At 39.6% G+C, this 25,396-nt stretch overlaps 2 protein-coding genes across 7 annotated transcripts in view; one reads left to right on the top strand and one right to left on the bottom strand.

The window, feature by feature from the left end:
• Nucleotides 1–15,499, bottom strand: part of HACL1 (2-hydroxyacyl-CoA lyase 1) — a 23,952-nt gene extending 8,453 nt beyond the window's left edge. Inside the window, exons 1-8 of one of the 2 annotated variants that reach the window (XM_064673899.1) lie at nt 15,374–15,499; nt 14,293–14,397; nt 8,111–8,151; nt 6,774–6,854; nt 3,074–3,146; nt 2,509–2,586; nt 1,431–1,525; nt 913–1,025 (exon numbers count right to left, since the gene is read on the bottom strand). In XM_064673899.1, the coding sequence (XP_064529969.1) occupies nt 913–1,025; nt 1,431–1,525; nt 2,509–2,586; nt 3,074–3,146; nt 6,774–6,854; nt 8,111–8,151; nt 14,293–14,397; nt 15,374–15,430 (643 nt within the window). In that variant the 5' untranslated portion in view covers nt 15,431–15,499. Of the gene's footprint in view, nt 1–912; nt 1,026–1,430; nt 1,526–2,508; nt 2,587–3,073; nt 3,147–6,773; nt 6,855–8,110; nt 8,152–14,292; nt 14,398–14,562; nt 14,777–15,373 lie in introns of those variants that run through there. The other variant, XM_064673908.1, reaches the window with a different exon arrangement.
• BTD (biotinidase) lies at nt 14,956–25,396 on the top strand. 5 transcript variants are annotated; one of them, XM_064673877.1, is made up of 4 exons: nt 14,956–15,062; nt 19,907–20,141; nt 21,456–21,605; nt 23,047–25,396. In XM_064673877.1, exons 2-4 carry the CDS (start codon nt 19,911–19,913, stop codon nt 24,229–24,231), a joined length of 1,566 nt encoding a protein of 521 aa, XP_064529947.1. In that variant the 5' UTR covers nt 14,956–15,062; nt 19,907–19,910; the 3' UTR covers nt 24,232–25,396. The 5 variants fall into 5 exon arrangements, with proteins under 5 accessions (XP_064529947.1, XP_064529937.1, XP_064529955.1 ...); XM_064673867.1 differs by lacking the exon at nt 14,956–15,062 and adding an exon at nt 15,163–15,274; XM_064673885.1 differs by lacking the exon at nt 14,956–15,062 and adding an exon at nt 15,534–15,630.

The following is a 25,396-nucleotide window of genomic DNA, read 5'->3' as shown; positions in this document are numbered from 1 at the left end:
GGGACTGATTTCCACCTTTCACTTTCAAAGAACACCCTCTTCTTCATGTCTACCAAGGCAGACACAGAAAAAAAACCCCATAACCTCTCCTGATCTCCTGATTCTGTTTTCAATTTCATTACCTAATCAATTATAAGATCCATCTCATTTCAATCATTACACTCCCTAATTAAACACAGACACAGAGCATTCCCACATCTGCAGTAAAATACCCTGGGTTAAACAAGCTGGTTATTTCACTTCTGTTCCAAGCTGACCTGTATCTTCAGCACCACTGCACTGGCTAACATTCCACAAGGAGGGACAAAACAAGGGAACCAGCACAGAGAATAATTATCCTCTATTGCCAGGGGCACCTCTACTTTAGGAATTAATTACACTGGCAAGGTAGAATGGAAAGTCTGTAAAACAGCAATAACTGTAACACCTGCTGTGTTGCTTTATATCCTCACACAGGTAGGGTGGCACTTTCAGTAAGACCAAATGGAAAAATGACCTTTGGTTATTCTTATTTTTGCTATATATACCAGAGCATCAGGCAGAGAATATAATTCCTGTATTCTAAGAGAATTTGTTTTGAATTTTGGAAGCAATCCCTTGGTATTTAGATTTAAAGACAACTGTTATCCAATTTTTTTCTACATAAACTTCTATTTTATCAATTGACTTTTCGCTTAAACTAGATGAAAGAGACAACAGCTATAAAACAGAACAAAAATATTCTAAAACCAGAGCAGGTTTTAACATCAAATTCCAAAGAAGTTTGTGTTTTTTCTACTGGTTGCTTTGTTTTTTTGTTTGTTTCACTAGAGGTGAAAAGACGGTGAGTAACATTTCTGAGGAAAAGCAATCACTTGGTCACTGTACTTGTCTCAGATTTGTACAGCTCAAAGTTACATCAAAGCATGCTACCTTTGCCAATGATTATCAGAGGCTGCTTGGAAAGAGCAAGAATAGAGGCTGCTTTGGATACAGCAGAGTGTTCAGCCATGCTGATGGGAGGTGGCAAGCAGCATTCCACATACCTGAAGAAAAGCAAAACAAAAGAGGCTCTTTAAAAATTCAAAACAAGAAATGTTGAAAGATAAAACCTATTGCTTAGCATAAAATTGCAGTTGCTACACACCATGTTACAGTATTTATTAGAATAGAATTTTTTTTTTAAATAGGCTTTGAAGTTTTTCTTCCTTGTTTCTTTAATCTTATAGGTAGTGTTGTTCCAGAGATTTACAGAGTGACATGATTATATTACCACATTAATTCGTTCTGGTTTTGCACATTTCTTTACAAACTGTAATCTGCATCACATTTACAATGGAGCATTACATTTAGAGGCTGCATTTTCTTTCTTTAGGAAAACAAAATACGAAAGTAATTTATAACTCTTCTTTTATTCAGTGACTTGAAAAATGAATGTAATCTTTACGCACTTGACAGAGCTCTTATTCACCTGAAGATTCACAAAGTCCCCAGGTATGTCAATATAGCAGGAACCTGGACGACCATATATGCTGGTTCTTACAGCCTAGGAAACAGATAATCCCAGTTTTAATCACTGTTTGACAGGATTTTAAAAATAGTTTAGGAAGGCCAGAAAACCCTTTTGTAGGTAGAGAAGGTACACAGTCTCATATTGCTGATGAATAAGGCTTCCATGGAGTGATTTATACCAAAAAATTAAAGTTTTGATAGCTATTTACATTTTCCCTTATATACCTGCTGGAGCCTTTCAGCAGATGTACAGTATTAGAGTCTAAATTCTTTGTTTAATTTAAAATGAGACAACTGCATTATTAGCTGTTATGTTTGGAGATACAAAATTAAACATTCATGTTGAATTCTATTTAAAGCAGCACAAACAGAGTAAAACCAAGATAACCAATGCCTCAGTTTTCTATTACTTTTGATTCCAGTTCTCCTATTGCAGGTAGATGCTCTGCTGAGTTTGCACTTCTGGAAACAGTATCATTGTATGCAGAATTTAGGCTGACATGGCTGAAGCGTTGCTGCTGCAGCAGTACCAAGAGACTTTGCTAATCCTCTCTGAAGCACTGAGATAAGGATGTGTTTTCTTTCAGTCTCAAAAAAAACCCAACAAAGCAATAACCAAACTCAAAATCCAAACACAACCATCTCCACTGCCTCCCCTTCCAAATCTCCTTCACATGAGAGTGGTATAACAGCTGAAGTTTATAGTATTACATTTCTAGTTACTGTACCTCTCCCTAAAAGCATTTATTTCATAAAAATTTTCCTGCCTGAAGCTAAGAAAAAACACTGCAGGGATCAGTAAGCATCAGGTTGGATCAGAATCTATTTCTAACCTATTCCATAGCATTGTTCCTAGGAAAAATCTCCCTGGTTGTTAATTTACTCAATCAACCATCACCTCATATCTGCAGGATAAAACTGCTTAGAGTAACAACTACACAAAAATAAACTCTCAAAACTTAAACAGAAGGAGATAGTTACCTGATGTTCAGTTGCCAAGTTTGTATTTTTTCATACCTTTTCAATGACAGCAGGAATAACTTCCAGGCTGCTTGGGCGGACAGACAGTTTGTTGTACAGCCTACCAGCTTCAACCTGAATAAATGCAAACAACTATTATATCGATTTATCAAAGTGATTTGCTCATTTCCATCAGATTTCAACATGAATGAAATGAAAGAAATGCCAAATGAAAAGCAACAAGGTGAAAACTTCCCCAGAGAAAAACGCAGGAGCTCGCTGGTGGAAACTGTCAAAACCATACTCATTCCTCTGAGTGATTAAGTTGTTTGTTTGTTGTATTTTTTTTTCCTCTAGAAAGTGGTGTTTCTTTTTTTGGAAAGTTTATTTTGCTTTTGTCCATTTCAGAACAGACAAAGGCAAATTACATGAGTATGTACAAAGACATTCCAGGCAATCCGCTGCATTTACGCACTGTCAACTTTAAACCAGTAGATGGAGCAAATCAACAGCATTTTAGGATCTGTTAGGAAATGTTAGTGTTTGAGATTGTTATTCCTACAATAATGAAGAAACAACATCAATTATTTAACTGAAACCTTTCTGTTGTATGTCTGTGTACCTGTGGGAATTCTTGGAAAGCTCCCATGGTTTCCTGGTTTCTGTCAGAAGAACCTCCGATAACAATCAAAGGCCTAGAAAAGTAAATTTAAAACCAAAACAAAACAAAGAACCTTAAGCATGCATACATTTTTTATAGCTAAAATCACATCTATAAGTTCTCCTTACAGTCAAATCCTACTGCTCTCAGGATGTTGCGCCCACCTTCAGCATCCACAGATCTCTAAAAGAATAGACAGTGACCAGCACAGTACAGGAGTGGATTCTAAATACTGGCGTGTCAGACAGTAGACTTCCTAGCAGCTTTTGGGTCACTAGTTTTAGGACAATCTGGCTATATTTAGTGACTTGCACCTATCATAAAATTTCTAAAACTAACTAATATTGCAGGCAATTTTCATTTAAGTTTGATAACACGGGTGACAAGGTGGTTTGAGTGGAATGACATCTAATCTAAAAAGCTAAAACGTATTGATTGGTCCAAAACATTTTGTATATAAGAGGTACTTCAACATGCACAAGCACTAGAACTAAGAAGCACGCTAGGATCCAATTTTTCATAAGGATTAGGTTTTCTTTGTATACAATTTGGAACACAGCAGAAGTTAGCTGACTGTCTGAGAGCACTTCTCCCTGCATTTTGTCTTTAGTAAAAAAACCCCAAAGCCCAAAGAAATTAACAAAAATTTAACACACTTAAAAGCAGTCCTGCTCTTAAATTAGATCATGGCTATATGTGGAAGACAGTATTAGCTTACAATATGGGTTACGAATTACACATGAGTAATTTTTATTATAATTTCCACAAAATACAATAAATTATTTCCCCACAGGGAATAAAAACTGGTCTTTTATTCCATTTGTAGGTCAAACTTCTTAAAATGCTAAAAGCTGAGTCAATGGAAAAAACCCATGTCTTATTAATCTGCTTATTCCTTCACACTAAATTGAAATATTGGGTCAATAGCTTTCTAGGCTTTTTCTGCTGAACAGTATCTCTTCAGATACAGCCTTTCCTTTGACTGCATTTATCTATATAATGTATCAAGCTGAAACATTTACAGTGTGCTCCATGTATAATCTTAAATTTAATCCCCTTTAAGATTTGGGTATATGTGTATCTAGACCCAAGCTTCATAACCAGCCCATTTCTCCACCATAAATCAAAAATCTCAGCTCTAACCCCCTGAGGTGGTGAAATGAGAACTTCAGGCTGTATCTTACCTTTGTGAAAAATTCTTATGGAAAAATACACTTGATGTATGCTTTACACATTTTATTCTGCCTATTCCCTGCCATCAGCAAAGTGATTACAGCTATCCATCTGTAACGAATTTGTTTGTTCATTAAAACATTTAAATAAATTTTGAAATTATAAGTGAGGAGAACATGGAGGTTGTCACTGTCAAAGTAACTACTACTTCCCTATAATGAAATATAATTATGAAACTACTCAACTTTTTAGAAAGTGAACTCCAACAGCTATACCTTGAAAAGATTTAGTTCTGCTCTTTAAGTTTTACATAATTGTAACTAGAAAGAAGTTTTCCCCCCCACAGAAATCATCGTACTACTGTCACAACACTATAGACATTCTGAAGAGCAGTGCTTATAAAGCAACAGTGAAGCTTAAAAACAACAGTGAGGCAGGAAGAGCATTGATTTTAATGAAACTAATAAGAATAGTAAATCTTACAGACTTGCAGGAGAATTTCACTAAACTAAAAAAAATTTCAACTGCAACTTCAGGTAAAGAGCTTACCAAAGTAAAACCGGGAAGAGACTGAAACAGAGAGGAATCAGAAGAATGGATCTCCAGGCTCAAGGAGGACAACTCAGACAGGGCTTTAACCACTATCCCTTAGTCTGAGTTATTTAAAGTCACTACCAGCAGAGTCAGGTTCAACATTCAGATCACTTCTGTGCAACATGAAGTAAAAAAAGCTGAGCCACTGTAGTGCATTAACAATGCCAGGTGTTGGAATCACATTACCCATAGGAGATACCTATGAGGGCTAACCTTGCCCTACAAATTGGTCTCATCATGCCACTTCCTCATAGGGGATGGTACAGAGCAGGAGACTTAACACCTTGTTGCCACAAAGAGCAGAAGATCTCTCTAACTTCTGCTCCCAGCTGCATAATCCACTCTTTCCCTCACTTAGGGGCTTGATGCTTGCCTGGCTGCAGAGGGAGCTATTTAGACCACTTCTCTAACATGACATTATTTACTTATTTTTGCTGGGTTAGCTTTTTGGCAGAATAATGAACTGAAACTGACTGTTGGAGCAGACAAGTACCAGAGCCATCAAGAGTGCAAGCAGCAGGAGTACATGCCCAGGAGAAAGGTGTGGAGATTATATTATTATATATTATTATATCCCTAGTCCTTTTCTCCAACGCACAGCACCCTTTCTTACAATGGCAATGCCAGCCAACCGTAAATGGGAAGCATTTCTGGGAATGCAATAGAATTGCCTACTAACAAAGGGGCCAAGGAAAATTAGTTCCATTAGGTTAAATTCAGCGTTTGTGAATGTTTACTTCTCTCCTTTTGGCATGTGGTAGGCAAAAGGCAAGCCTGATGTGACCAATGAAAAAATCATTCAGCAAACACTGTGGTTTGGTCAGGGAAAACTGATTTTCTTACTATATTGCCAATTTTCTCTCCAACTAGGTAAGTCATTCCCTTCACCTTTTGCCAGGAGTACAGGTTTATGAAAGACCAAGTCATGTAAACAGACCTTGTCTCAGACAAAAAAAAGTTTGTAAGAAAATAGAAACATCTGCTGCAAATCCAGAAGTAAATGTGATGAACAATTCCTTTGTATAACCAAATTCACAACTGTTCAAAAGCAAGATTTGCGCACGATCTTTCTTCTTTTAATCCAAGGACACATAGTGACAGCAAATCTTTGTTCAAAAACTCGTTTTTTTAAAAAAGAATTTGAATAATAGTGTTGTTTTTTTTTCCAAAATGTCAGAGACTCAATCTGTTAGTGTTCCCGTTACCTTGTCCATCACCCCTTGCTAATTTAATGTTCCGGATCCCATTGTTCCAGATCACATTGTTCTGGATCACACTCTGTTCTGCGAGCACACGGGCTAGGTATTACTACAGCTTCTACTCCAAATACCTCAGTACAGCTTTTTGAACACTCTTCTGTGACAGACCAGCTCTTGTCACGTCTCAGTGAAGGCTTATAGGAGTAAATACTATCACGCTGTACGTCCTTTAATTCAATCCTTAATTATTGTTCTAAATGTCTGCGTGGGAAGCAAATAGGAATATTAACAATGCAGTTGTCAATTTGTTTACATGTGAAATACAGTAATTCAAAGGCAATAAGGATTTAAATTTAGAAAGAACCTTTAAGACAATCTCCACAACCAATAAAGCTTTACAGGCTGAACATCAACTTCATTTTCAAACGTATCCATACAACCAGCTATGCTGATAGATTTTCTAATATATGCACAATGGGGTAGGACAAAAAAAAATGAGAATTTTATCCATAAGATCACAAAAAATGAAACAAAATTACTTTTAAGTTTGACATGTGAAGAATTCCCTTCTCACTACCCACAACAAAGGGGCAGGAGGGGGGAAGTACAATACTAAACACTGTGGAGCTCAACATCTGCAACAAATAACAATACACTATTATTGGAATTTTAAAGTGAAAATGCAGTTAAATTACCAGCAGTTAATGGTTGCATTTGCCATCCCACCAAGGGCATGTAAAAATCCTGGACCGGACACTACAAGACATACCCCTGGTCTAGATGAAAAGAAAAAGAGGGAGAGAGAAAGGAAAGTAAGCACATGGAACACCAAATAAATCATCAACAAAAATTAGTAAAATGCTGAAATATGGAATACTAAAGTTTTACTCATGTCATCACAAGTCACGAATGGCAAGGAATTTGTATGAAGGACTAAAGACAGACAGAGAAATCAGAAACCATTTAGCTGTATCAACCCAATTGGAACAGCAGCTGAACAGTTGTTACGTGCCATCCACACAGAGGTCTGCAAGGTACACAGGCTTATCCTAACACAGCTCCTTACTTCTTCTATCACATTTACTCCATCATCTAACATTTATATGGAATTTGGTAAACCATTTACGTTTGCAGTTTTCTCAACTGCACTTTAGCAGCAGATATCAGCGACAAAGCTCACACACGAAGAAGTGCATCTGATTCAACACGAATTTATTACAGTTTAGTTCAGGCAGAGGCACTTGTTATTCCAGGTGATGACAGAAAAAATGATAATTTTTAACTAGTGAGCATTCCTTAGCAGATTTACAGACTACTTACGTATCAGGGGGAAAAAAAATCAGCTTACTTCCAGAGCATTATTCAAAGGAAGAAAATATACAAAACTGTGTAACAGAGGTGTCACCACAGACAGAATAAGGAGTGACCACCTGCATCATCGGGTCTGCACTTCTGAGTGAGCAGACACCAGATGTTTAGTTTAGAAAAGGATCCATACCCAAGAAGCACAAGTCACAGGCCACTGAATGCTTCCCAACAACATTAAGAGCAGAATGCAGTACTTTGTGTCAGCAGAAGCACACAGGAGACTGGAAGGCATACAATCAGTCTCTGTATTGATAAGATCTTTGTTGAACAATACACCCAGATGATGAGACTGAAGTATAGCAGGCCCACCAAGTTGCAGCAAACAATGGTGGTGTGATTTCTGCCCCTCATACCAACGGTGTTAAGCTACTATTCAGATATCAAAAGGGAAAAAAATAAAGAAAGTTATAAGATGGTCAACATTATATGAGTTTAAGCACCTCCTTGCTCTTGCTCTGAGTCATTGCAACAGAAATATTGGTAACTGTTACTGATATTTTAGCATTCATGCTCCGTTTTAACTGCCCTACATCTGCACACACTAAAAAGTTCCAGCTCCAAAACAGACAAACCTCTCTAGTTTCTGTTAAGTCTAACACAGTTAATATTACAATATTAATATTTACTAAATCATATTATAAAGATTGATAAATATGGAATGTACCTGCCAGTCAAATATCCAACAGCAGATGCAGCATAACAGGCCTGTTGAAAATATTGGAGTTAATTACACAATTATTATTATGCATACATTTCATAACATCTTGTACATAACTTTCAACAAAAATACTGGAAATATGGAGGTACAGATTCTTCCCTGATTAGCAGAGCTTAAATGTAAGCAAAAGTACCCCTTTTCCCTCCCCATTGTAATGTGTGTTCATGAAGATTTATATGAAAAATCTTAACACTTCTCTCCACATTTCAGGCTCCTGTTGTTACGGAGTATTACATTAGGAATATCTGGGATTTGAAAAGGAAAAAAATCAACAAGATAGAATAAACCAATCAAACAAAAAAACCACAGAACACTAAAACAATGTATGAAACTTCTGCCTTCCACTGCATTCTGGACTAACATGGAAGAGGGATTTGCAAGAGAAAGACAACAAGCAGAAATCCAATCGCTGGAATGACTCACTGTATGTCAGAAATTAAGCAAAAGGTTGAACTAACACACTGGAGAAATTAATTAGATGATTAGGGATTGTCTTTTTGAGCTGACCTGCTGAAGTACTTCTCATTCCACCTTCAGTACAACACTTTGCTTTAGCTAGTTTGACATTTTAAAGAGAAATTGTGTTTTGAATAATTTTCTCAGAAGTAACATCTACAACATGTGTTAGCACAGCTTATCAGCAGAGGGACATATGACATTGCCAACTCTTTCCTATTCTCATGCTTTGTCTTGAATTGAGCAAGTTTAAACACTTACTGGAAAAAAATCTAATTTTGCAATTTTTTGTAAACTTTTTTTTGAAGTAAGCTCCTGGCCTTAGAGCCTGCCTCTTTCATTTTTAAATAGAGTTGAGATTTGGTTTTTTTAGTTATATTCAAGCATTCTTGTGATAAGAAGAATAAGTAACACAAAAGCTCCTTCTAAAAGTTTACAAAGCTACTAAATATTTTCCTCAAAAATATGAATTATTCTAGATAACAGTTAGTCATCTCAGCTTCAATGAGTCAAAACACAGTTTCTAAGATTTTACAGAGAAGGAGAAACTGCCTTGAATATCCTCATTATCCTACAGATAAAGATCAACTGTCTGATCAAAAGCATGGAGCTTAGTACACAATAAGAAACCCTCACTTTCTTTGCAGCATTAGGATAGGGAATTGTTGAGCAAAAACATACACTGATAAGAAAAATCTCTTTGTACTTTTCATACACGTCTGACATAGAGAGGAAAAATGTCACTTATGTTCAAGTGATGACATATCTGTGCGCAAAAGTTTGGAAATATTTGGAGTATGTCTTACAAAAAATTTTGTTAATGGAGCTCTAAGCATGGAGTTGAGTTTCTATGGCAATCATGTTTTAGAACTAAGTGGCAAAATAAAGCAGCACATAGAATTTGGATTCACAGTCAATTGCCATTAAAACTTTTGCTGCTTCATTCTGCAAGGAAGCAACATGACTAAAGATATCTGTGTTTAGAGGAGATTGTAAATAATGTTGAAGGCATACTTAAAAGATTTTTTGTGTGAATAGTAGAAAGAAGAGCCATTTTACTGATGAATCTTGCACCTTCACCACTAAAATGTGAGTAATGACACTCATTATCTGTTATGGTCACAAGACAGTTGATCAGCTGAAACCAGATCCTTGTGTCCCTCAGACAAGCAAGAAGGATGTAGGCAGATAAAACACCATTGCCCACAAAACCACAATCAACATTAGGAAGAAATGTAGGAAGTGTAGATGTAAGCACTCAACTCAAAGCTTGCAACCACCCATGAGCGCTGGGCTTGAACTGCAGCCAAAGCAGAGGCCTGTTCCTCCCATTAAAGTAGAAGGACACTAAGCAAAGTTTAATTAGTCTGTTTTCAAATCAAACATAAACAACATAGTGAGTAAACAATGGTTAAGCATTTCTGTACCCAGCAGCCCAGGTAAAATAGTACTGCCATTCCTAGGAGCAGGTCTGAGGCCCTCATGTTAATTGTATCTAATGTTCAGTGTTCCAGGACTGGTCTGTACGGCTTGTGATCAACTTATTATGAGAGAGAACCTGCTGTATGAACCTGAGCTTGGTACGTGGCGTCTTCTGTTACCACATACAACTTAAGTCCAGGCCTTGCAAATAAGGACACAGGTTGAAAGCAGCAGTCCCAGAATAATAAATGATTTGCTAATGGCCAATAACTTGTCATTGAAAAAGTGTGACTTTGAGCTCTGGGAAGACACTCTTTTGGGTAGAGCAGCAATGGCTAAGCAACAGGAAAAACCAAAAGAGAACAAAAAAACTCCAACAAATGTGCAACAGGATCAGGCACCTGTCTGGGCCTGGGAAAGTACCATCCTGCATTATACAGTCCATAGTCTAGGCATGGAGGACAAGGGGTTAGATCTGTTCAGAGACCAACACATCTTATAAAAAAAGATCTTGAATGTGTAAGGTGGACTAAACGATGCCCACTTTTGTTCCAGATGCCCTTCCTGAAGGGTTCTCAATTCCCCTGACAGCTGCACCAGCTCCAGCATATTCGTAAACTCACAACTAACTCAGGTTATGAATATCAAGAAGAGATTGCTTTGAATACGTAGTGATTATTATTATTAAAGATTAGGAACTAAACATAAGCAACGTGTATTATTAACAAGTAACAATCTAGTAAAGGGGATTTTTTTAAGTTTAAAATTCATCTGGGTTACCAGTCTTCTAAACAATCACAGCAATCTCTAATTACCCAGGACAGACACACAAAATACATGCAGCTGTGGAGTTGCAACACAACTTTCCAGTGTTCAAAGGGCATTTGGATGCAGGTCAAACGGCTCCTGGCAAACTTATGCCATATTACAGGCCACAGGAGACTGGCTTACAGCTATTGGTAGCACTACTTATCTTTTAACTCCATGCTTTAATCTGGTCTTCTGTTCTGCAGTTTTATGGGCTTTTCACAGGATCACAGAATCATTTAGGTTGAAAAAGACCTCCAAGATCATCGAGTCCAATGACCAGTCACCACTTTGTCAACTAGACCACAGCACTGAGTGCCAGGTCCAATTGTTTCTTGAACACCTCTAGCGATGGTGACTCCACCACCTCCCCGGGCAGCATAAGGACATAAGGATAATTTTGTCAACAACATTTGTCAGTTTTCCACAACTGATGTCAACCAATAAATACAGTGCTTGATTATTGTCTTGAGATTTTTTTCCCATGTTTTAACTTATTTATGGGTCCTGTGTCCTATGAGCACTACTAATTAGAATTTTAGCACTTTTACAAGGAAATGGTTTTGCTACATCTGGCCCAGCAATGAGGCAGAAACTCGATCCTTGGAAAAAACCCTTCATTTTCCATATATCTCAGATAATACACAGCCGCCTTCACCAATAAAGGAAGCAGCTGTATACACATTCTCCAGAGCCAGACCACACAACTAATAAACTTAGACATTTAAAACTATGATGTGTAAATATTGAGTGTATCTTGAATATACTGTATATAACCTTTCACCCTCTCCTCTGCAAAGCAGTTACTCTATGTCTTCAATGAGGATAAAAAACAAACCAAAACTCACTACAAGATGTATCTTTTTTCATTCTTTTCCAGTCCCCAAAGAAGACAAACCATGACATTTTGATACTTAAACAAGTCTTCATGTAATTTTCATTCCACTAAGCAAAAGTATTTCATCTTTTACACAGCAGAATGTTTCTTGTCTGCTAGATTCTTGCACAGTGACAAAAAGGGTGATAAGTAGGACAGCATCTCATTTGGCAGTGCAAAGCAGTCTTCCCTGTTAATTACAGACATATGAGGACATTAATTTTAATTGTTTTAATAACCACAGCTAAAACTAGAATATTTGCTAAATGGCCTACAGGAATATAAAGGCTGTGTTGAATTCCCAGTCCTTCAAGGAATCAATCACCTTTTAAACATGTTTGTATATACTTGCCTTTCTCATATGTTGCAGATTTTCCATAGAGACATGCATTCCTCTAAATTCCCACATTCCAATACAAGAATGTATGGATTAGACAGCAAAAACATACAGCTCATGACCACTGTTAACTGAACTACTGTTATAATACTTCATTGAGGACTGGGACAATCCACAAAGGCTACGAACTACATGGTAGAAAACAGAAAAAAGAACACTGCTGCAAAATACAGGTCCAGAATATCTGAAGGATTTTCTTGTGTTAAAGTGGTAAAATTCTAATTAATAGTATTCATAGGAGATAGGACCCATAAGTAAGTTAAAACACAAGAAAAATACGGTAAGATAATAATCAAGAAATTTATTTACTGGTTGGCATCAATTACGGAAAACTGACAAATGTTGCAGAGCAACTCTGAGTAAGGAAAACTGATGGTTCATTTGCCAGCAGTCCAACAACCAGCGGCTACAGCTTGCGCAGCAACCCTTAAAAATGAGGGATAAACCTGAGTTTATTATCTTCAACCTCAGACCACCTAAGGAACTACTGAATGACTAAGGAAGTTTTTACTACTGGGGAAAAACAAACAAATCCAGAACTAGTGGCAAAACATCAAAATGGTTGCCACGACTCCATGGAGCACTACAGGTTGGGGACAGAGTGGCTGGACAGTGGCCAGGCAGAAAGGGATCTGGGGGTACTGATTAACAGCAGGCTGAACATGAGCCAGCAGTGTGCTGAGGTGGCCAAGGTGGCCAATGGCATCCTGGCCTGTATCAAGAATAGTGTGGCCAGCAGGACCAAGGAAGTAATTTTGTCCCTGTATTGTATACGGGTTATGTTGCACCTCGAGCACTGTGTCCAGCTCTGGGCCCCTCAATTCAGGAAAGACATTGAGGTGCTGGAGCAGGTCCAGAGAAAGGCAACGAAGCTGCCTCTGAAGGGTCTGGAGCACAAGTCCTATGAGGAGCAGCTGAGTGAGCTGGGGGTATTCAGCCTGGAGAAGAGGAAGCTCAGGGGAGACCTCATCACTCTCTAGAACTACCTGAAAGGAGGTTGTAGCCAGGTGGGGGGAAATCTGTCTCTTCTCCCAGGCAACAAGTGACAGGATGAGAGGGCACAGTCTTAAGCTGCACCAAGGAAGGTTCAGTTTGGACATTAGAAGAAGTTCTTTACAGAAAGAGTGATCAGACACTGGAATGGGCTGCCCAGGGAGGTGGTGGAGTCACCGTCCCTGGAGGTGTTAAAGGAAAGGCTGGATGTGGCACTTAGTGCCATGGTCTAGTTGACATGGTGGTGTTCGGTCGAAGGCTGGACACAACGATCTCAGAGATATTTTCCAACCTAATTGATTCAGTGATTCTGTGAAAATGCTGAGGAGCTTGAGTCTAATTTCTGACACCTACACAACGAAGCTGAAATATATATAACTAAGAGAGTCTAAGTATATGTTCCTGCTTGATTTTGAGCATTCAGAAGCATTATAACTTTCTATGGTTTACTGCTTGGTGAGCATTTAAAAAATTGTTAAGGGAAAAAAAATCATAATTATTTAAACTCTCAAGACAAGTTTATCGATTAGCAGGAAAATTTTCCTCTTTGGGCACTTAAGAACAGAACACAGACAAGGAAAAAAAGTAAAGAGGCAGGTCAGAAAGAAATTAAAATACTACCAATTAGAGAGAGAATGATAATATTGTCCTAATTTGGAAGGGAAGACATCACTAAAAGAAAATGACAGGAAAAAAATTTAAGAAATAAGAATATTGGAAAGTCTATAGAAAGCCACAGAAAAACAAAACACCTGGATGAGCATCTCAAAAAGTGGTAGATAAAAATTGACGATATATGACTTGAGGGAGATAAATTTGATAATTTTTTCCTTCTGTTTCAAAATGCTCTGTTCAAATTCTTTTCCCCCCTATTTTCATCCTACATTCGCTCCCTTTTTGGAAAAAGGCATTTAAAAATGAAAGAAGCTGCAATTCCCTTAATAGGAAATGAGGGGCCACTTTAAAATGGAAGCAGGAAAAGAAGGGCACAAAGAAACACTCAACTCAGTGCCCCAGTGCTCTCCATATTCCCAGAACGAGTGACTGCTTCTCTACAGGTTCTTTAAAGGAACATTCAGAGACCACATGCTTTCTAGTAAGAAAACATAAACCGGGTTTCATTCCACTGTAAAACATTTAAGGTAAGGATTGGTCCCACTATAGATATATACTTACAGCTTGTTCATTTCTCATTCCCACATATTTTATTCCAGCTGCCTGGGCTGCAATTGCAATTTCAGTGACTGGAATACCAACAATGCCAAACATGTATTCAATATTCTATAAAGAAAAATGTTAGAAGAAATCAGATTTTTTTCTCCACAAAACACAACTTTAATAAGCACATGCCAAAGACAGACATGCTAACAACACAGGCAGTCTAAAACTAAAATGTAACAACATATATGGTCACATAGAAGTTTAGAGGTCACTGTGGAAACATACACAATGTCAGACGGTATTTCCAGCTCAGCTCTCTGTGGTTGTGAAAGCCTTGGATTTTGGAGGCCCACAGGGAGTGGGACAATGGTTCAGTGCCTCAGTCAACATATGTTCAGTGCTTTCTGCTGATCAGTTCTCACTTGGGACTTCTCCGTCACTCTCCTGTTTTCGGGTAAGTCAGCTTCACCTACTCTCGTGGCATCTCATGTTCTTGCACTTTCACAGAAAACAGACACCAAAAAGGCCCCAGGCGATAACTGGGGTAGTACCGTGCACAAAGAAACGCTGAGATAAAGAAGACTGTGCTTATTTTTATTACAGCCGAGCGCCCTTTCTCTGTGTGTCGCGGGCTAAAGGCAAAGTCTTCTGCCAAGGCCGGTGTCAGGTTAGCACCAGTTCGAGTTCAGAGATAACACAAAGCTTTGATCACTGTAAAAGAGGCGCAGGAGGCACATCCAGCTGCCAGGGGAAGAGGCGTGGAGGGCTGTCGGCATTGCCTGGAGGTAACGGGGAAGGGGCTGAGCTCGGGAAGGGGCAGGCTCGGGAAGGGGCGAAGAAAGGAATCAGTGCGGGCCTGTGGAACGCCGCCCCCGGGTCAGGGGTGCCCGGCAGCACCGAGACCAGGCGGGGCCAGGCCGCTCCCGGGGCCGTGCGGCGGGACCTCCCTCCCTCCCTCCCACAGAGCGGCGGGGCGAGCCTTTCGCGCCCACTCCTGGTGAGTCCGGCCGCGCACACTCGTTCTCCGCGGGCACCCGCGGCCCGGCGGGCGCTGTCCCTGCCCGCTGGTTGCCGGCCCCCCGCCCCGCACCCTCACCTGATCCCGGAGGGCCTGGGCGATGAGCTGCGCCCCGCTGAGCGCCTCGCCCTCCATCGCGCCGGCACCGCCGGCCCGGGCCCGGCCGAAGGTCGGGGCAGCTGACTGACAGCCCGCCCGGCCAATCAGGCGGCGGGGGGCGGGACCGAGGGCCGCGGGTACCACCCCTGGCCTGGGGGCGAAGCCTAGGGGAGCTCCCGATTGGCCGGAGCGGGCAACCAATCAGGAGGCCGGGAGGCGCCGGCCCCCAGCGTGAGGTGGGAGCGGGACGGGCCTTCCCGGCTCCCGCCGGGAGCGGGGGCGGAGGGGCGGGATGCGGAGGGAGCGGCCTTGGAGCGGGGGAGGCACCTTTGTTGCCGGCCCGGCCCGGTCGCGGCCCCGAAGGTCTGCGTGAGGCGCAGGGCCTCGCGGGTGCCCGGGGTTGCCGCCATGAGCTCTCCGGCGCTGTGGGGCCGGTCAGAGATGCCGAACGGGGAGCGGGGCAAAGTGGGGGAGGGTTCGGCGTTGGGTGCCCGGCGCCGACGCTCGTGGGGAGGAGTGTGGGACATCTCACCAAAATCCCAGATGAGGGATGGAGCCCACCCGTTTCCTGGCTCGGCCCGTTCGGGCACTCGTGGCAGAAGTGACACGGTTGACAACACGTCCCTGCCCCACCCTCCCCTTGTCCAGCCAAACCCCTAAGGATAGCAGCGTTCCGTTCGCCCTCGCTCATCAAACAACAACAAAAAAGTAGATAACGAAACATAACTAACATAAAACCTTTGCAAAACGTACATAGTAAAATAGTGTAATCAAATGCAGCAAATAAAGGCAGTAGACAGGAGGTATCAGTGGAAAAAACCCCTTGAATTTCACTATGTATATTCTTATTATATGTTGTATAAGTTATAATAGAATGCCAGCAAAAGTCACAATCCACGGATATCATACAATATGAAAAAGTCTTTATTTTTTTATAGCAATTTAATATTTGCCTAGTAATTATTACTTTTTATGTTACTGTCATTACTGCTTATGTTACTGTTATGTTACTTATTGGTATTGTTTATGTGACTGTACTACGTTTGGCATGGCCTAACATGCTGTTAATCACTTGAGGACCCAGACGAGTGCTGTGCTACCTGTGTTATTTTTGTAGTCTGTTGGATTATTGTGAGTACAGAAGTACTAAGAAGCAGGTATGTGTTGCTTTTCTGTACATACATCCAGATGTGGTGAGAGGTGACATTCTAAGTTTCCAAAGCTGTTGAAAAGTGAGTGAATGGATGCTTTACTTCATGACATAAACAACAGAATTTGTTGATTAGATAGTTCTGAAAAGCTGAATAGGAAGAGTCTGCACCGGGACTGCAGGGTAAACTTGGTATCCAAACTCAAACACCAGTCTTTTTATCCTTTGTGTGGAAGGAATATAAGTGAATATTGTGACTGGATGACAGTAATAGTGCTATGAAATACTTGTATTTGGGTGAGATGATCCTGCTGGAGCCTCTCTGCCAGGCAACAGACTACATAAATCACAGGAAAGGGACAGAAAAAGAGATAAAATTAATAAAGCATTTAAGTTCATGAAAATTTAAAGTTGTAGCTCAGGTGAGGTGACAGCTCTATAGACCCTAAGCAAATTAACTTCTCCTTAAGGAAAAGATTTATTAGATGGTGTAGCAGTTTCCAGTGAGAAAAAAATCCAGAATGTGGCAGGAACATATTTGAAATCTCAACAGCCTACAGGCTGAGTAAACCCCACTGGTATCCTTATTTTGCTGGAAAGGTTAACATACCCGAGCCCAGCCTTGGGGCTTGTCACAGCTCTCCTTGTTAGGAGCAATCCATTAGATAGCAATTGTTTAAACTGTCAAACAGGGGAAAAGGCTTTGGGGAGCACTCACACAAGTGCTCACCCACCCTCTGTAGGACTAGCAGTAATCACAGCCAAGGGAAAGGACTTGGAGGAATTATTGTAGTTATTATTTTAGTTGGCCTAGGTTTAGCAAGATGGGATTGTGTGCATGTTGCATGTTTGGTGCTAAACCTCTTGTGCATCTAAATGAGGAAGGGATTCAGATTAGTACTTTTGAGTGTTTCTGACCACCAGAAAATGAACTGAGGCAGAAAAATAAGAATTCTCCAAGCATGTTTGTAAAATACAACGTTTCGTAGAAGCCTGTTAATTTTTTCTGTTGGTGTGTTTGGCTTAGAAGGCAAAAAGGCGATTTTTCTAATGCATAGCAATTCCATCCCGTGGTCTGAAACTCTCCAACTCTTTCCATCCATTCTAATGATGAATTCTAATTACATCTTAGTTGACAGCTTTAGTGAAGAGCAGCTGACTAGAACCCATTCCAGTCCTAAATAGGCATTTTGGCTCTGAAGCGGTGACGGAAATAGAAAAGAGTGTTTTGTCAGTGAAGTGCCACACAGTTTGTTTATTTTCAGTAGGTTCCTTAACTGTGAGAGGTTTCCCACCCATCTTCTCCCTCCTTCTGATACTGCTTTATATTTTCACATGTGCTTTGGTATTTCATTTGCAAAGCTGAGATCCACAGGGCAGACCCCTCTGTTCTTGATTTGCGTTGCCAAATCACCCCTCGTAGCTACTGGGTGTTTTCCTCAAGATGCAGAGTAGCAGGGGTAGCTTATTGTACATCACTTCAAAACTGTCTATATAAATGCAGTATCTTTAATCCATCTGATTACAGAGATGCCATGGATTTATTCTGTTTTTATTGTTCTTTAAATAAATTTACCCTTGAAGGCATGTATGTATGGACACTTCAGCTAATTAAAGCTCAAGGAAATATGAATATGTAGTTGAGTTTAGCAGCATTGAATACCTACGTTACTCCTGGACACTTATAAGTGCTTTTATTACATGTTAAAACTTTTAGGTTTAGCAAACATATCTCCTGCCTGCCATGGGCACTAAGGTTATGATTTTGCTGTCCTACATGAGATTGTGTTGCTATCAAACTAGTGTTGCTAATGGCATGTAGAACTCGTGGAAGTAAACAAGTGACTTAAACTAAGTACTTACTATATTTTTTTTTTCAATTTGCTCATCATTAGTGTTTAGGTAAAAATAAAGCCCACAGCAATATTGAGGATTGCTCAATAAGCTGGTTTTTGTCCTGGAATTTAAGCAAAGAGATGTTTTCAGTTAACTTACCACAGACTTTCTTTCTTTAGGTACAAAACTACAATGTAATATGAATAAAAATAAGACTGGGATTAGTTGAGAATTTATCTTTATTTCCTGTTGAACTCCTAATAGGAACGAGAGAAGGCTCTTCATGCGTGTGTCTATCAGTCTGTATTTGCTTTGGAAAAATTCAGGAGTTGTGGATTACAAAGACTGCAGGGCATTAAGAGCATTTTGGAACATTTTTTTTTCTTGGATAAGAGTTCCCAAAGAGCAAATACAATCAACAAGTCAGTGACTGAACTTACGGGCTGTCAATATGTAGCATTAGTGCATCTCTCCTGCATGCTCTTTCAACTTCACTGATATTTGAGGTTTAATTCCTTAGTGATACTAGTAACAATGTGGTGATAGATGAAGAATTCTCATACCGTGAGAATAATTCTGAAGAGCATTTCTATAGTATTTCTGAAGTGTTGCATTCATTGTGTCAGTCCTTGTTCTGTATAAGTAGTTTACTAATTTGGGAAGTCAAAAGGCTACATGGCCCATATTGCAGAGTGCCCCAGCCTTTCACAGTCAATAATTCTTAGTTTCTTTATAAGAAAAGCTCAGTAATGCAAATTTTCTCCATTTGGTATGAATTTTTGATTTATTGTTATTACTATGAAAGCATTTTTAACCTTACTCATCTGCATTGTATAGGAGAAATGCGGATCTGAATGGCACTCAGCATTTTTATAGATGTTCAAAAAAGCTGCACTGTAGGAAAAATATTTGCTTTTTACATATGTGGAGTTGGAAAGCCTAACTCCATAGTTAACCCTAATCCATAATCCATTAGGAGAGGCATTTTCATGATAGAAAGATAGATAAATGCAGAACTAGTGTCTGATATAATTTTTCTGGCAATCATCTGTTTCAGTATTGATAAAATAAGTTCTATTTCTACTTGACTACTAAATACAGTGTTCAAGTAATTTTAGGAAATGCTACTTTTAAATACATCCCCCATCACCAAATAGGAGAGGAGATGCAAATTTGTGAGCTGCTTTTAACTTTTCTGAAAGATGCTTTGATATATGGTGAAATAATCTCTAAATGAATGTTAAAGTTAATTGTAAAGGGAGGCCAAGCAAAGAGATCAGTAGAACTATATACGAAGCTAAAACGCTTTTAAACAGGAAACAGTTATTTAAAGAACTAGTATAGATAGATTTAAGGTTTAGAAACAATATGCATGTGATCATTCAGGAATTTAAGAACACCACACTCACTTCAAACACTGCTAAGAGTCTCTGTTACTGTCCGTATTTAATCGTAAATTTAAAATCCTGGCATGATACTTTGCTCAAGCTTCCCCCACCCCACCTGTTTTCTTTTTTCCCCTCTAGATTTATGGCATACACCATGGTGCATCTGTGCTGGAAGCTGTCCATCTGCTTTTTCTTCTATCAAGTTGTCTCAGGAAGAGTCAGGAGGGAGGGGCACTATGTTGCCGCTGTGTATGAGCACGAGTCCATACTGAGTCCCAACCCGACAGCCCTGGTGGATCGGCGCTCCGCGCTGGATCTCATGGGCAAGAACCTCGACATCTATGAGCAGCAAGCAGTGGCTGCTGCCAGACAGGTATTGCCACAACTTGGAGCAGTTGTGGAATTTGAATGACTGATACTGTGACTGATCTAAATGGAATCCACCTCATTTTTAGGAACAGTTCAGGATATATGGAGTAGCTGCTGTTTGAAGATAATCTTTTACATTTGCGTTCCCAAGCAACTAAAGCTATATTTATGTACATAACTATGGTCTGGGTTTTCAGACACTCTGACCTGCCAGCAGCTCTGAAAAGAAAATCAGGCCAGTTAGCATCCCGCCTGGCTTGGGTTATTCCAAGCTTGGAAAAACACGCCTATAGTTATTTAGTATAGGGAAATTAATTTTCTATTTTGGTCTGAATACCTAGCTCCTTTCTGTTTTCTTAAATGGAATGTTTTCACTGAAAGATTGTCTTACGAGCAGCTGTCTTTGAGTTTGATTTTATTCTAGTGCTCTCACTGGAAATTCTTGAATGTTTCTAAAAGCTAAGGAAGTTAAATGCTTTGTAAATTAGTGTTCCACCATTAACAGTTTAGTGGAACTAAAGTTTTCCATTCCTTTCTCCTACCCTACCGTGGAATGGTTCTCAGTCTAAATATATTTAGAGGAGAGAGACTAGTATTTCTGGCTATTCTTTTGCAGAGCACCCTTTCTTTCCCTCACCGGAAAACCTGAAGCTGGTTCTGGTCAAAGGAAGCAACTGTTACTGTCCCTACACAGACAAGAAATGACCTGCAATTTTCACAGATCTGTTGATTTGGGAGAGAATAGTTACCATTTTTGTATAATTTTTTTAGACATTCAGATGACTGTACAGAAACACTGTCAAGCTGTTTCTGAAATTAATAGTCCCAGTACCCCATCCAACCCTATGTACCTAATCTATTAAGTGATGCTGCACTCATTTTTGATACAGGTGCAGGACCTTTGACAAAGTTCGTCTGCAAACAGCATAATTCTGATAAAAAAATTAAGACAAGTTTTTAACATCATTAGTCTTTAACCTGAATCACGTCATTCTCATGACTCGTGTGAAAGGAGAACACTTTTGGCGAGAACTGAGATGAAGTCCTGCTCTTATTTGCATGCCCTTAAAATAATGTCAAACACATTATTTTTCAAGATAAAGGTATGTGTCAGGTTAAATAAGATTTTTTTTTTAATACCCAATTACACCTGCTACATAGTTACACCTACTATGAAGTCGAAGAAAAAATACTTTGAAGCTGCATTATTGGCAAAACATAACTGGATTATACTTAACTTTCTTTAGCTCTTCCTACCCATGAGATCCCCTCTTTTCCTTTGCTTTGCCTACAAAACATGTATTTGTTTTACATACAGGGGGCACAGATCATTGTTTTTCCTGAAGATGGAATCCATGGCTTCAACTTCACCAGAAGCTCCATTTATCCTTACTTAGATTTCGTTCCGCATTCGCACTCTGGGAAGTGGAATCCGTGCAGAGAGCCCTATTTGTTCAATGACACAGAGGTAAACATAGGAGTGATTGATGTCTGCAGGGGTGGAATAACTAAATGCTAGGTTTGTGCTCCAGGTGGGAAATAGCTCTAGTTGTTTTGCTTAGGGAAGTAAGCAGGAGGTTTAACAACTCGTAGTACCAGATTCTGTTTTCATGGATGCTCAGGTTATGCTGGTTTCATTCTGTTTAGATATGTACACAAAGGCTCATACAGCTTTTGTGTGAGCCATCTGGATTTGTCATCTCCTCCTCCCAACCTCTGAAATGGTAATTACTCTTCTAGTAAGAGGCGCTGTGTGTGATTTTATTTTGAACAACACTGTTTTATATAAAACAACATAGTAGTATCTTTGCTTTTGGTGCATTCTTGTTACTGGGGTTTAATGACTTGATGACACCGTAACATTCTGACTCGGGGGTGGGGGGATGTGTGTGTTTGTGTGTGAAAGGATCAGCACTAGTAACAGGACTTGATCTGCTACAATGTAATAGAAGTCACAGCTTGACACAGACCAAGCGTGATTACAAAAGATGTGACCTCCATGTTACAAAAATAGTGTTTTCATTGGCTGTTCTGGACCCGAACTGAAAATAACCACGCTTAGTAATACAGACTGTTAATTCTTATTAACCTTACAGTAGCCAACATAATGAAAGAAGTCATGCATGTACCTACTAAGCAGAATTTCTGTGCTAACGTGAATCTTGTAAGTTGTAAGTGATGACCTATTTTGGCCTATGAATCTTTACTACCCACGATCATGGCCAAGCAAGCAAGAAGTTGGTTGGCCAGTCAGCCCCTGTTTGGAGGTTGCAGTACTGGCAGTCTTGGGTACAGTGCTCTGTGATATGGAAGAAATATCCCAGTAAAACTGTAGTCTGTAACATCTTGTATTTCTTTTCTGTAACTACGCAAAATCTATTCATTTACATCTCTGCTTCTGTAAGTGCAGCTAGTAATTACTTCTTAAAATTTTATAGTAAAAACATCCAGTTGCAGGAACAAGACATCACAGTTGCAAATGATCACTATTAGAAGTTCTAAAAGCACCCACAGATCAGCTGTGCTACCTTGGCAAAGCTTTCAGTTGACCTATGGTGTTTGAAAGCCATTGGTGCTCCTACAAGTCAGAAGTTTCTGAAAATTAACAACCTTGAAATAGAGAGATTTATTTACTTACTTCTCAGGAAATGAAACCCATATATTTTTTTTCTGTTCTATTTTAAAATTAATATCCAAAATACTGTTCTGTCTACAAAGCTATTGGTTCCAGTAACTTTTGTCAAAAAATCATTAGTAATTTTAAATTTTACAGATATGGTCAAACATGCTCAATTTTGAACACAGTTGAAAGCAGTAATTTGAAAAGTATTAAATAACTCATAGGTGCTTAAGTAGAACGTATTCCTCCATTTTCTGAAGTGCTTACATTTCTCCATACTGCTTTCCAGGTTATTCAGCGTCTGAGCTGCATGGCACTGAAGAACAAAATATTCCTTGTGGCAAACTTAGGAACTAAGCAGCCCTGTGAACACACTGATCCTCACTGTCCACCCGATGGAAGGTACCAGTTCAACACCAACGTGGCGTTCGATGATGATGGTACATTGGTAGCCACTTACCGCAAACACAACCTGTATTTCGAATACGCTTTTGATACCCCTCCAGAGCCTGATTATAAACACTTTGATACCCCTTTTGCTGGCAAGTTTGGCATGTTCACTTGCTTTGATATACTCTTTTTTGAGCCCGCAGTGAACCTCATCAGACAATACAATTTGAAACAAATTGTATATCCAACTGCCTGGATGAACCAGCTCCCGCTCTTGTCTGCTGTAGAATTTCAACAAGCTTTTGCAACAGCTTTCAATGTCAATATTTTAGCAGCTAATATCCACCACCCTACCTTGGGCATGACAGGGAGTGGGATATACACTCCAGTCAAATCCTTCATCTACCACAACATGGAAAGTTATGGTGGCAAGCTCATAGTAGCAGAAATTCCTGTGATTACCACGGATCATGAAACCAATTTGGAGAGTAATGAAAGATTCAGAGTGAACTTACATGACTCATGCAGGACTTTTACGAGCACCTTGCTGGATGATCAAGTTTGCTTTAAGGAGCAAGAAGAGACTCCTGACAGAGTATCTGAAAAAGGAAATGAACAGTTACCTCCCCCATTTTATGCAGAAATGATGTATGACAACTTTACTTTCGTTCCTGTATGGGGGGAAAAAGGACAGCTCCAGGTTTGTGCCAATACCCTTTGTTGTTACTTAAATTATCAGAGAGCTGTTTTAACTGATGAATTATATGCTTTGGGAGTTTTCGATGGGCTCCATACAGTGCATGGCACATACTATGTCCAGGCCTGTGCCTTAGTGAAGTGTGGTGGTCTCAGCTTTAGCACTTGTGGACAGGAGGTTACAGATGCCACTGCTCTGATAGATTTCCAGCTATGGGGAAATATGAGTACCCCTTACATCTTTCCTTTGCTGCTGACATCTGGTATTACCTTGGACTTTGCTGATCACATGGGCTGGAAAAACAACCACTATTTCATGAGCAAAAATAGAACATCTTCTGGCCTTCTGACAGCTGCTCTGTATGGACGATGGTATGAAAAGGACTAGCACAGATATTTGAGTCAGAAAACAACTGCCCGTATGTGCAGAGTATTTATCTTAACAGAAGTTGTTGAACATCCACGCTTCCTAGAGGTCCAGGTGTGTTTGTTAAATGACTCACTGATTAGGTTCCACATTTGAAATGATAAGCAAAGCACCCTAAGAATCTGTAAGTACAGTCTGTACTGTGGTAGCTTATGTCTTACCAGAAGGGAAAGAACTGCCTTGCAAAGATAAAGGCTTGCTGTAATTCGGTGAGATGTTTTATATGGGGAAAACAACTCATTTCAACTGAATTTGTTCCTTTTAATTTAATCCTTTCATTTTCTGGTGTTCTGGCTTGGAGTATGGAAATGAATGGAATGGAAAACTGTTGCAAGAGAAAAAAAAAGGGAAGGAAGACACAAATACTGTGTGTGACATGCACAAAAATATGTAGGTATACATACATAGAGCTTGTATGTGCTGAGGTTCTGATTTTTGGTTAGGGTGCCATGATTCTTTTTTTTTTTCCTTTCTTCTTTTTCTTCTTTTCTTTTCTTTCCCTGCTAAACTCCCAGTTTTTTCATATGCTTTTAGCAGTATCTGAATGTTACAGTTGTAAACATCTACAGAATATCTAATCTGGGGAAGACGATATCAAATGCGTGTGAAAAACAAGATTGCAGTAAGACACAATTCCCAAGAAATTATGTTTACACAAAACATTGGCAATGAATATCAACAACATATGTTATGTACTGTTTGAGTACTTTAACTTCCCCTGTTTAAAAGAGAGGTAGGCCATTTCAAGACTCTTTTGACTTTAAGACGTCTTAGCCATTGTTCATGAATTTATTCAAGAGGAGTTAGGAAAAGCACATAACGAACTGAGGGACAGCAAGGCTTTTACATCAGTGCTTCATGTACCAGATGGCAGGCTCGTGCTGCTGAGTGAGGAAAACACACCATTCTTTCCAGGGCAATAACTAGATTAAGTGCTATAACTGTTCTACTGCAGTGAAGAAGCTGGGAAGAAAATATTCAAAGGATATTAATTTGGGGTTAAATTCAGACAGGTTAATGCATTCTCAAGCATTGTAATTGTATGTGGTCTTACTGACTGTTATGACTTCATCTGCTAATAGCTGTTGAGTAATGGAATAAACACAACTGTTCCTTTGGTCCAGTC

The sequence above is a fragment of the Pseudopipra pipra genome, chromosome 1, assembly GCF_036250125.1.
Source record: "Pseudopipra pipra isolate bDixPip1 chromosome 1, bDixPip1.hap1, whole genome shotgun sequence".
Lineage (NCBI taxonomy): Eukaryota > Metazoa > Chordata > Aves > Passeriformes > Pipridae > Pseudopipra > Pseudopipra pipra.
The sequence above is the reverse complement of the archived record's forward strand: the minus strand, read 5'-3'. Positions and strand labels throughout refer to the sequence as shown.